Below are 12,185 nucleotides of genomic sequence, written 5' to 3'. Positions count from 1 at the left end.
ATGGCATAGAATTCTCCCCCCCTCCCCACCCCGAGATTGGTTCTGTTTTTTACTAGATGGCTTTTCAGTGAAATACAAATATAGAAATATAAATGGAAATGATGGAACTGTTGTAGTAATTGTAGATTGTCAGAGGACAACTGGAAACTGTGTGTGAGCCAAAACACTGCCAATTTACCCCATGGCAAGGATGCCACTTTATAAAGACAATTTGACAGGGGGTGGTGTGATGGATGTTGTTTTGTCATTCTGCATAGAGCCAGCAGCAGTGGGATCCTCCTGGAATGAGTTTTAAATACCCTTGCTGGGCTGAGATGAGAAATTAGTGTATGGCCTTCAGAGCAGAGCTTTTGCTTGCTATTCCTGTGTGCTTAATCAATTCTAGTTACACCCTGAGACTTTTATTTAGATTTAGTTTTTTTTTTTTTTTTAACTGTGCTTCTGTATGAAAAACTGGATTTTTGTATGGAATTCATAGGTCAGGTCTACCTTCCTCTGATCAGTGTTTGGGGTGGCTCATGTTTGACTTTGCCCTGATGAACAGGATGGAGACAGGAGCAGGAATGGAGCCTGGAGAGATTCTGGACTCTGCAGTGTCACGCTCCAGATCTGGGAGGTGATCCTGTTTTTGGGGAAGTGAAGGGAGCAGGAGGGGGACAGGAGCAGGAATGGAGCCTGGGGATGCTCTGGACCTCATCATTGCAGTGTCATGTTCCAGATCTGGGAGGTGATCCTGTTTTTGGGGAAGTGAAGGGAGCAGGAGGGGGACAGGAGCAGGAATGGAGCCTGGGGATGCTCTGGACCTCATCATTGCAGTGTCATGCTCCAGATCTGGGAGGTGATCCTGTTTTTGGGGAAGTGAAGGGAGCAGGAGGGGGACAGGAGCAGGAATGGAGCCTGGGGATGCTCTGGACCTCATCATTGCAGTGTCATGTTCCAGATCTGGGAGGTGATCCTGTTTTTGGGGAAGTGAAGGGAGCAGGAGGGGGACAGGAGCAGGAATGGAGCCTGGGGATGCTCTGGACCTCATCATTGCAGTGTCACGTTCCAGATCTGGGAGGTGATCCTGTTTTTGGGGATGTGCAGGGAGGAGGGAGCAGGGTGGGGGACAGAGGCTCCACAGAGCTTGTCCAGCTCTGAGATCAGAGCTCAGCTGGTCCAGCACACGTTCCCCACCCGGACTAGCTGTTGTCATGATGTATTTATGGCTCCTCTGGAAGCAGCTGTAGCTTTTCAGTGTGTCTCTCCTCTCTGGTCTCGGAACAACCATCACTTTGTGGAGCATGTCCTGTCTCGATGGCCATCGTGCCCTCCTGACCCTCTTTGGGAGCCTTGAACCTCTTTAGCAGCACGTGAGGCTGTGCTCTGCCCTGAGCATCTGGTGTCAGCTGCTGGGAAATGTGTAGGGTGTGACTGTCCATGCCATGAGGCTGGCTGTGTGCTGGTGCCATGAGCTGGGCTCTGCTGGGCTCCTTGTGCTCAGCTATTGTAGCTGGTGCAATAATGTATTGTAATGATCAACTTAATTACACTTGTGAAAAATCTGCTTAATTACATATTTACTTTGGGGATTAGCTTTTCCCCGTAAGCATTCAATATTGACTTTGGCTGAGACAAATTTTCAAGATCTGTTTCCTTCAAGAGATGACTAATATTAGATCACTTAGTGCAGGGAGCTGGGTTTATCAAGTAGCTGTAATTAATCATTTTGAAAGCTCCAGCTTAGTTTTGAGCATCTGTGCTTTTTTTCTCCCCAAAAGAGAAACTTTTCTTCCCATCCCTCTCAACCCTTCCAAAACTTTCTGTGCTGGATGTAATTTTAGACCCTGTAATTTTCAGTGAGCTGCGTGTATGCAGAAAATAAATAAAACTGGGAGGAGACTTAATGTTAAGACAACTGATGAATAATTAGTGTATTGAAGTGTTAAGTCTTTTATTTGGATAACTTAATAGCCAAATTAGAGTTCCCAAGCCTTGCTTTCTGTGCTGCTCAATGCACTGTACAAATATATTATCACAGGAACTCATCTCTGTCCAGAAATTATTCTATATAAGAACTATTCCCTCTTGAGCCAGAGCCAGACTCCACACCAAGCTCTCTGCAGTGTGGCAGGATGGCAGAAGCCAGTTTGTGATTGTAGCTCACAAAACAGTCAGGAATTGAGGTAAAACAACTTGAAATGAGTAAATCTTCTGCCCAGAGGCAAGGAGAGCCTGCCCTCTCCCTGCACCACGCAACTTCTCCGTGGATTTTATTCCCTGTGCCCTCTGTAGGAACATCTGTTTTCATTTTTCAAGCAGCAGTGGAAATATTCTGAGCAGCCTGGGTTAAATCCCTTGACTTTCATTCCCAAGAGGATGGGTGTCCCAAGGGACACTCGAGTTGAAGAGTCATTTTTTCTTGTGTAGAGGAAAATGGAGTTGTGGCATGTGCTTCCCATGGTGGGTTTCAAACTGAGTTGGTGGATTGGGAATTGCACTTGCCTAATTAGTTTGGATTATGTGTGGATTTTTTTTTTTTCAATATTAAGTGGTGTTGGGGTTTTTTTTTGGGTTTTATTTTCCTTCTTGGAGCAAACAGTCTGGAGAAGATTTGGATCCTTCATGCAAAAATCCAGGTCTGTTTATAGCAATCAGTTGTGAAATGGGAAAATCTGGCTTGTTTTGACTCCAAAATGAGGTTTTTTTAACCTTGTTCTGACTTTTTTAAACTCCGTGGTTCCTGCTTTTTTAAAGGAAATAAATATCATGTTTGGGACAAAAATATTGTTTTCAGCAAATTTTCCTGGAGGAATCATCTGGTCTGTATAAGTGCCCTGGAAGTTTTATACCATCACATGTTCAAAATAAGTAACAGATCTTCCTGTTTCCCCATAAATGTAGGGAATTTTTGTGAGTGTAAAGATGGGTTTTAGACTTCAAAAAACAGTCTTGAAAATACCTGATTCTGTATGGCTGACTAAAATTCAGGGCTCTTTCCTGTCTTCTCCTCATTCCACTTCTGAAGCTGTCATAAATCTGGGAACAAAAGGAAGGTGAAATTTAACTCCCACTTGCCAGGATAAGAATCTTAATTCATTATGTTTGATTTATGAAAGAAAAAAAAAAGAAAAAAAAGGAGTTCTGCATATACTTTACTGGTCTTTACTTCATAGCCTCTGAAAGTGCTGCCTCATGTATTTCTGAAATAAAAAGCTTTGTGAATATCACGTGGGAATGAAGAGTGAGGAGGATGAAGAAAAGCAAGGGGAGGGAATTATTCTCTCCCCAGATTAGCAGTCTGGCAAACTGCACTTCTTCTTCTCCAGGCCAACAACTTTGAAGCAAGTGCTAAATGATTCCAGAAGCTGTTCTATGGCTGATGTAGTTTGGTAATTTTATTAAAGCTACTTTGAGGCTACTCTATAACAAGGAGAAATCTTCTTTTATTATTGTAATTGGTGGAGGAAATACCACTGAGGGGAAATGTGTTCAAAACCTAATTTTTATTTTTTTTCTTTTCTCCTATAGGTTTTTTAAGAAATCATAGCTAAGAAAAAGCACAATGGAGTTTTACGAATCTACCTACTTCATCATCCTCATTCCTTCTGTGGTTATTACAGTCATCTTCCTCTTCTTCTGGCTTTTCATGAAAGAGACTTTATACGATGAAGTCCTCGCCAAACAGAAACGGGACCTCAAGTTCCCACCCAGCAAGGCCGACAAGAAGAAAACAGAGAAGAAGAAGAAGAAGAAAGAGGCTCAGAACGGGAACATCCATGAGTCAGATTCTGAGAGTGCCCCTCGGGACTTTAAGCTGTCTGATGCCCTGAGCACGGATGAAGAGCCTGTCCCCCCTGTCCCCTCGGGTGGCACCGAGGCCCCCGCCGGCCTCAGGGAGAGGAAGAAGAAGGAGAAGAAGCACAAGGCCAACCAAGATGATCATGTAACTAAGGACTCGGAAGGATCCAAGTCTTCAGGCAAGAAAGTAGATCCAGTCCCTGTTACAAAACAGCCCACTCCACCATCTGAACCAACAGCAGCTAAGAAGAAGCCTGGGCAGAAGAAGCAGAAAAATGGAATGGGTATCTGATGTTGCATATGCTTCTTGCACAGAACGCCAAAACAGTGTTCTGCTTTTTGCAAGGCCACAGAGTCTCTCTCACAACTGTTCTGCCTGATCTCTACGGGGCAAAGCTCCCTTCTAACCTCCTTTTTTTATGAGCTATTGCTTTTTTCCCCCCTGTTTTTCATCTGGCAGCAGTGCTCTGATTTTCCTCCTCCCATCCTTGCTTTCTTCTACTAAAGATGAGGTGAAACAGAGTAGCTCGTTCCTCTGCTTTGCTCTGTGGTTTGGCTGCTTTGCTCTCAATCAAAATTTTGATTACCTGAGAGAAGTCAGTAGATATTTTTGCTGTGTGCATTCTGAGCCAGACTGTGAAAAAGCTGAGTCCTAAGAGTGCTTGCTGTGATAAGGGAGGGCATCTCAAGAAACCTCATAGCAGTCTGCAAAATAAATCACTGTTTAAGTGCAGGTTTAATGCACAGAGAGGTGTTTGGTGGCTGATTCATGGATTGGTGGTTGATTCATTGCTGCCCATGTGCTACACCTCTTTAACTGAATGGAACTGATGCTAAAACTGGTCTGGCTGTTGTGACTGAAATATCCAACCTGGAAAAGACCAAAAACTCGTCAGAATCACTTCTGACTGTCTTGACCATATCCTCAGCAGGATATGTCTCTGTGTGGTTGTCTTGACTAGGAATAGAAGTGAAAAAGAATTAAAATCCCCAGTTATAGGAATAAATGAAACCCAAGATATTTGCAGATCCCCTTGTGAGATGCAGGCATAGCAGGTCTGCACAGGGAGTGAGGAAAAAGAATGACATTGCTGCTTGATGTGGTAGATTTTTTTTCTTTTTCTGGGAAAAAATCCCCCAAAAATGGAGAAAAAAGACCCACCCACTACCAACAGAGAAAGTATCCAATCTTGTTTGTGGGTGTTCTCTGGAAATCTCTGTGGCACAGTTAAAATGTGGTCTGCAAGCACAGTTCTGAGGGCAGCCACAACGAGCTCTTATCCTTGATTACAGGAGCTGACACCAGAGCCCTGTGCTGTGCATGTCAGCTCTGACAAGAATCTTAATATAGCACAGGCTGTCCAAAATGATAAAAAAATTTCTCACTAGAAACTGCTTTTAAAAAGAACAGTTCCCTAATGGGAAACACTTATTTTCTGCTTCTCACAGTCCCAGTAGCTATTGGGGGTGTGTGTTTAAAGTGCTCAAGTGGGTTCATGAAGGGGAAAAGTACACTTCTAAATAAGAAACTGATATGGGTAATATGTGCTGTCTGCTCTGTCACAGTGAAATCTGGATTGGAGTTGTTAAACTGTTCCTTGCACTGCCGTGTGTTCTGTTTGCACATGAGATCCCTGTTTTAAAAATCACTGGGTGCTGTGGCTCTTGACTCTGCTAAACCTTCTTGTGGCTTTGGGGTCTCACCTGATCTGGGAATGCTGTGTGTGTGAGTCTGTGTGTGTATGTATATGTGGATAAATTTGTGTTCTGATTTAAAAGATGTGAGATTGTTTTCCTGGGATTGGAGAGTTTGGTTATTACAGATCTGCTGGTTGAAAGGTAATGCTGAGAATGTACAGAAGAGCATATATTGTCTTAATTGTCTGTTGCAGATGATCAAGATAGTAAGACTGATTCTGTTGTATCTCCTGCCAAAAAGCAAGAGCCAGTGCTGCTCCACCAGGAGATAAAGCAAGAAAATGTGTCAGGGAAGAAGAAGGTCTCTGCAAAGAAGCAGAAAGTTGATAATGGTAAGAAATCAGTCTGTGACATTGCTTAGATAAACCTGACTGTTAATTTTTTGGAAAAGGAACTTGTAGAATAGTAACTCTTGATTTGAAAAAGCAGGAATTCCAGGTAGGAGAGATTTGCTGAGTTTTAGATCCTGTTAAATTTTATGAACATCTGGTACCACTGAGCACAGGATAATGAATGTTGTGAACCTTTCTGAGCTCTCTTGGATCCAAACACCCACACTTGATGAGGAGTAATGTGCAGCCTTAGAGTATAAGCTGAGCAGGCTCCAAGCTGCTCTGAGCAAGGCATGTCTGGAACTGCTGTCTTGCCCCAGACAAGATTGCAGTTTTTTCAGCCAGTTGCTTTGACCACATTCCTCTCTTATTGTCCTTTTGTTGGCTGGCTCTTGCTCCAACAGAAACTGTTCATCTTTGCTGTCAAGGCCTTCACTGTTGTCATCCCTTGTTCTCTGCCAAGATGCTGCTTCTTGTGTCCTCTTGGCTCACTGTGCCTCTGTGTCTGTGTGTTTTTTCTCTTTTTTTTTTTTAATTTTTTACAATGGCTGCTGTTGTGTCTGGCTTGTGGACACAGGGTGACCATGAAGTTTTGTGAGGTCACCTTGTTAGCTTCTCAAGACTATTCTCTGCTGGGGCAGCTATGAATTTGGAAGGTGATGGGCTGCTCCTGGAGGAGACACTGTTGCCCACTGTTCCCTTTATACTTCGGTCAGGTTATCAGGGTGCAGATCTTTCGTGGGCCCTTTTTAGTCCAGGATGGAGTTCCAAGCACTGTAGGGCTCCTGTATAACTGAAAAACTCCTAAATGATTCCTGGGAAAAGCCTGCTGATGGGGAACTCAGGATATGATCAGCTTTTATGGATGTTCTTGTGCTTTTCCTGATGGAAATGGGTGCATTGCTTTTTTTTAGGGGCCACAGACTTGTCTGTACATGGCAGGAAAGGTCAGTACCAGCTCAGCAGTAGCAAAGCTGAGCTGTCAGTGCTACAGGGCAATAGCTCATGCATTACTTGAATGCAAACTGTTTTCTTTTCAAGCTGCCTCTCCAAAATAACAGAGTGAAAATTATCTGTGGTGGACACCAGGATTAGCCAAGACATGACTGTGGGGTTTTCATACTGCAAAATGTTTCATTGGTATGAAATAGGTGTTGAAAGGAAAGGAAGTTCATAAGGAGAGGAAGGGAAAATATGAGGAGAGCAACTGGAGTAGCTGGTGGTTGTTTCTGCTAGAGGAGAGCTCTCTTCTCTTCTGAGCTTGCAGTGTACCTGCAGGTGTTTGCTGGCTGCTTAAGTGGAGAGACACCAGTGACACAAAAAGGTCCATCTGGCCTATTCTCCTCCTTTTACAGAGCCAGAATTTAAGAGTGTTTCATAATTGGCTCTCTGGCAGCCAGGAGTGTGTACTTGTTTTGCACTGATGCCCAAAACCCTGCATCCCACCCAGTTCCTCCTCTCTCTGTGCTGCTGCCTGGCATCTGTTGTCCATCAGCCCTGCAGTCTGGGCTGGCTGGGGCAGTGATTTGCCTGCTGGCCCATGCACAGCCTCTGGCATGCTGCAGGCAGTGTGGAGCAGGAGCTGGGCAAGCAGCAGCTGCAGCTCTGGCTGTGCCTCTTGCCCCAGGTCTGTCACTCCTGCTGTCCCCTCGCCTGCTTTTGTATCTCTGAAGAGCTCTTTGGACAGAGGCTGCTCCTCACCACGGTGATCCAGTGGTGTGGGAGTGGAGGGCTGGGGTCAGGCAGTACCTCTGAGCCCCTCTCTGCATGTTAATGATGCCCAAAGCCTGCTCTGACAGATGAGAGAGCTTCATTAAATGCAGTGGAGTCTGCATGCAAAATGAGCTCTATTGCTGCCTCTGCTGCATGTCCTGCCTGAGTGGCTGAGTTCACAGGTGATGTAATCCATGAAAATGCTGGCAGTGAAGTACCAGCTTTTAACAGAATAGGGACAAAAGGCTTTACTCATATTTTAGGGATGCTGAATGATTTCCTGTACTGCTAACCAGTAAAATCATTCATGCCATGTGCAACTTTCTTACAAAAGTGAAATGAAAGTCAAATGTAAAGCTTCTTCCCTTCTTGTTAAAATGCTAAAAGACAACTTTGGAAGTAGAAATTTAATTGAAGCTATTAAATTACTATGCATTAGAGACCTTTCTGTAATGGACTTACCTGAAGAGCTTTAATGAGTTAAACTGTGGAGGATAATAAAAATGGAGAGTATAATTAACTATTGAGGTTAGAGATGCTTTACTTCAAGTCTTAATGTTATGGCACCTCTTCTAAAAATGTTGGTGTCAATTATTACGAAGCTTTAACCCATCCTGTGGACTTATGATTACAGTTTTGGTGGATGAACCTCTTATTCAAGCAACTACTTATATTCCTTTGATGGATAATTCTGACTCAGGCACTTTGGAAAAGCGTGAGCCGGTTGAAGTTGTAAAACACAATGTGAATGAGGGCATCCAGAAGAGCAGTGGCAAGAAACTGAAGAATGAAACAGATAAAGGTAAGAAACTGATAATTCAGTCTCTTTCTGGCATAGCCTGCTTGCAACCTTCAACAGGGAAGATGTGTGGGGAGGGAGATCCTCTCTGATGTAATGTGAGGAAGAGATTGAGGAAAATGTTTTTGCAGGATGCTCTTCTTGTGTGTGCTCGCTTCTGCCTTGTCTTTGGCACTGTGGAAAGGGCTCTGTGCCATCTGAATCCTTTCAGCTCTGACTGGGCTTTTGTGTCCCCAGTGAGCAAAGGGGTGATCACAGACCACACAGATGCAGCGAGGGAATTCAGAGTGGAGAGTTCAGACATTGCTCACAGGGATGGACTCCAAAGCCAGGGCGTCCAGCACAAGCCCTTGGAGGCTGCTGGAGGCTGGAAGGGCAGCCTGCATGCTCTAGGGCTGTTCATGGAGCTATCTGAGGCTGACCCAGCGCAATACAGAGTGACCTGGAGCAGATTGTCAGTGGAGAGAGTCTGGCAATTTCCAGGGAGACTCCAAATTTTCCCTTCAGTGCAGTTGGAATTGGTTGGGACAGGGGAACTTCCTTCATACTCTCCCACAAATGCCTGGAGTGATTAATGAACGTTGTGTTCTACCCTGAAGCTTTAAATAGGCCTTTGACCATCTCAAAGCCTGACAAACTAGTAAGTTTGAGCCATGAGGTGAGACCTCAAATTTGTAAGCAGCCAGAGAGAAGCCAGGCAGCTGAGCTCAGGATTGGGCAGAAGGCTGATTCTTCAGCACTGTCTGGTCACTCACTTCACTCTTTGGAACCTCTCTTTTTAGTCTTGTCATCTAAAGTACCCCCTCAAAAGCTTCCTGGAAGTTCTTTAATTGGATTCCCACATTCCTGAGGCTTCCCTTGTGCTTCTGGCTCAGTGGCTGGCACGTTACTGTCCTGCAGCATCAGAGCCCCTCACGTGCTCCTGTCCCTTCTCATTTCCTCGGCACGCTGTGACCTTCTCCATGAACTCCTAATTCTCCTGTGTCAGCTGGGATTTGCCCTCCCAATATAGAAATCTTGCCCTGCTCTAATTGTAAGCTCCTTGGATGCAAGGGCAAGGTCTCTGTGCCTTCAGGGAGCACAGGGCTTGGGCTGGTCCTGACCCAGCTGGGATCAGTTCCTGGCTCACTGGGCTGTGGTCTCAGCATCTTGGCATATTCCTGGTAGCAGCATCACTGATGATGTCAATGCAACACTGATGTGAGCTGAACTGAAGACTAAGTTGGATATAGGACTAGGAGACAGTGTGCTAGAATTCCTCAGCACTCCCTCCCCATGCTCTGTCATTCAGTGATTTTATGCTTGGTAATTTCTTTAGGGCATAGAGTCACTGCTGCTTTTTTGTTCTTTATTTATTTCTCAGACAGATCTTTGGGTTTGATGTGTACTTTGATTTCAGGGCATGTTTAGCACCTGTGGTGAGAAACCCAGACCTGTCTCCACTATCTATGGGACAATTTCTGACCAAACATCACTTCTAAGCTTGTGCTTTTTTTAATTCTTCCCATCCCTTCACACACTTTTGGGCACTGGTGAATATTTGACAGGGATATGGGGTGCCTTGATCTTGTGCTCCCATTTCCTGGAGTCAGAGGGCCACCTAATGACCTGTCTATGAGCAGCCTGTTTGTGAGCAGTGGTTTCTGTTAGAGAATAGTTCAGTTGAATTGTCTTTCCTTGTGTGTGTCTCTTTAAACACTTGGCCAGCCATTAAGAGGGATTGTACTGATTTATCTTCCTGCTGCTGAACTTTTCTTGCAGCAGTTCCCTCAATCTAAATTTGGAAGTTAATATTTTTGTCTTCCATATATTGTAATCAAAAATGTGCCAGTTTTTTAATTAATTAACTTTTCATGTGCATATTGCTTGTGCAGCCAGGCTGTCCTCCAAATTGAGAGCTCAGTTTAAATTACTGTCATGATACACTGGAAAGGACTCTTCAATTTTTCACATTTATGCTATTTTTCTCCTGCAGAATCTGCGTTATGCTTTGTCTTCTTGCTAGCAGCACTATAAATGTTACCAACTGTGCAAACAGAGTGGTGGGATTTTCTCTTTTCCCAAAACAATCAGCTGGCAGATTGTTATCGGGTTTAAATTGGAGAGATGTTATTTTTGCTCAATGTTCATGACCTCTCGCTTCTTGGCATTTCAGACTGGAATTAAATATAATGCATAATGATACCCCATCACATGCTGTTTCAAGGCAAAATAAATAATTCTGTATGGACTCCAAAGTAAATAAATCCTCCCTTCTGTGTTGCAGAGAATGCTGAAGTAAAATTCAAGGATTTTGTAACATCCATGAAGAATATGATTTTCTCTGAAGACGAGGCCCGTTGTGTAGTGGAGGTGTTAAAGGAAAAATCTGGTGCAATTCATGATTTCTTGCAAAAGGTGAATGACTGTGGAGTGGGAGGGGGGTAACACAAAACTTATTAAACAAACAGGAACTGGAGGAGGTGCTGTCAGATCAGCTCTGTCAGTGTGATCTGTCTTTGGGAGACTCTATCCAGCTGCTCTGTGCTTGCCTGGCATGCAGCAGTGAACTGTCAGATGCCTTTGTGTTGCCATCTTCCATGCCAGGGGTGGCTCTGGTCACTTGGGAAGAGCAGGCATGGCCATGGAGAGCAAGGAATAAAGCAGGAATGCTGCTGCTGGCATGTGTGTGTTGGCACAGGGAAGGATGGCTGGTGACTTTTGGGAGTGATCTTTCCCAAATGTGTAAATAGGATAAGCTATGGGAGGAATTCAGAGCAAGCTGCTGTGGCTGAGCACTTGATCAGTCAGTTCTGTGCTTTGCAAGTCTATGCAATGTAATTTAACTTCTTTGGGTATTTTTTATAGGTCAGTGCAGGTTTGGAAGGGACCTCAAGGAGTGGTTCAGCCTCCTGGTTGAAGCAGGACCAGCTCTGAGGTCAGCCCACACTGCTCAGGCCTTTATCCAGCCTGGATATCCTAAAGCCTTCAGGGAATGGCTGCAAAACCCCTCTGGGCAGCGTGTGCCAGTGTTTGGCAGTTCTTTTTAATTCCTGTAGTCAAGACAGAAGAGAATGGTGTCCACCAATATCTTATCAATACAGAATCACACAATCCTTGGGGTGGAAGGGAGCTCTGAAAGCCATCCAGTCCAAGCCCCTGGCCAAGGCAGGGCCACCTGAACAGGTGACACAGGAATGTGTCCATGTGGATTTGGAATGTCTCCAGAGAAGGAAACTTCCCTGGGCAGCTGCTCCAGGTCTCTGCCATCCTCCAGGGAAAGCAGCTCTTCCTCAGGTTGAGGTGCAACTTGTATTTTAGTTTGTGGCCATTGCTCCTCGTCCTGTTGCTGGGCACACACCTACTCCTCCCTGCCATGACTCACTGTGGGTGTCACTTTGTGCTTGTCACATCCTGTATGTCACACTTGAGCTCTTGCAATCCTGTGTTCCTCTGCAGACACGGTACCAGAGCAGAAATGCAGAACTGGCTACGTGTCAGTCCAGTATATATGCAGTATATCAGCATAACAACACAACTTGGACTGGGAGGGGCTTCAGGAGGCTGTGTAGTCCAGCTGCCTGCTCAGAACAGGTCCAGCACTGAATTCTGAGCAAGTTGCTGAGAGATTTGTCCAGTTAAATCTTTAAAACCTCCAAAGACAACCCAGTAGTGCTACCCTTGGAATGATGTTGCCTGTTTGAGCAGCCACTCTGCTTGCTGTGGTTTTTTTTCTTTTAAAGGAAGGTTTGGTGTTAAAGCTGAACCTTTAGGGTGAAAATGAGTTCCTGGGTTTGTAGACAACAAAAATAAACGTAGGTTTCTGTAGGTGGAAGTGTGAATTGTGTTCTCTCTGTAGCTCATATAAGTCACTGACAGTGTGT

General features: G+C 44.6%; 1 protein-coding gene across 21 annotated transcripts in view; it reads left to right on the top strand.

Moving 5' to 3' along the window:
* The window catches only part of KTN1 (kinectin 1), a 77,452-nt gene that overhangs the window by 19,419 nt on the left and 45,848 nt on the right, over positions 1–12,185 (top strand). For 14 of the 21 annotated variants that reach the window (XM_021534636.4, XM_077783900.2, XM_077783899.2 and 11 more), the window contains exons 2-5: positions 3,511–4,064; positions 5,673–5,810; positions 8,158–8,325; positions 10,589–10,719. In XM_021534636.4, the coding sequence (XP_021390311.2) occupies positions 3,545–4,064; positions 5,673–5,810; positions 8,158–8,325; positions 10,589–10,719 (957 nt within the window). In that variant the 5' untranslated portion in view covers positions 3,511–3,544. The remainder of the gene's footprint in view (positions 1–3,510; positions 4,065–5,672; positions 5,811–8,157; positions 8,326–10,588; positions 10,720–12,185) is intronic. The other 7 variants (XM_085580993.1, XM_085580992.1, XM_077783897.2 and 4 more) reach the window with 3 other exon arrangements.

Source organism: Lonchura striata, chromosome 5 (genome assembly GCF_050655825.1).
Source record: "Lonchura striata isolate lonStrDom1 chromosome 5, ASM5065582v1, whole genome shotgun sequence".
NCBI lineage: Eukaryota > Metazoa > Chordata > Aves > Passeriformes > Estrildidae > Lonchura > Lonchura striata.
Note: the sequence above shows the minus strand (reverse complement) of the source record. Positions and strands in the feature narration are given on the sequence as shown.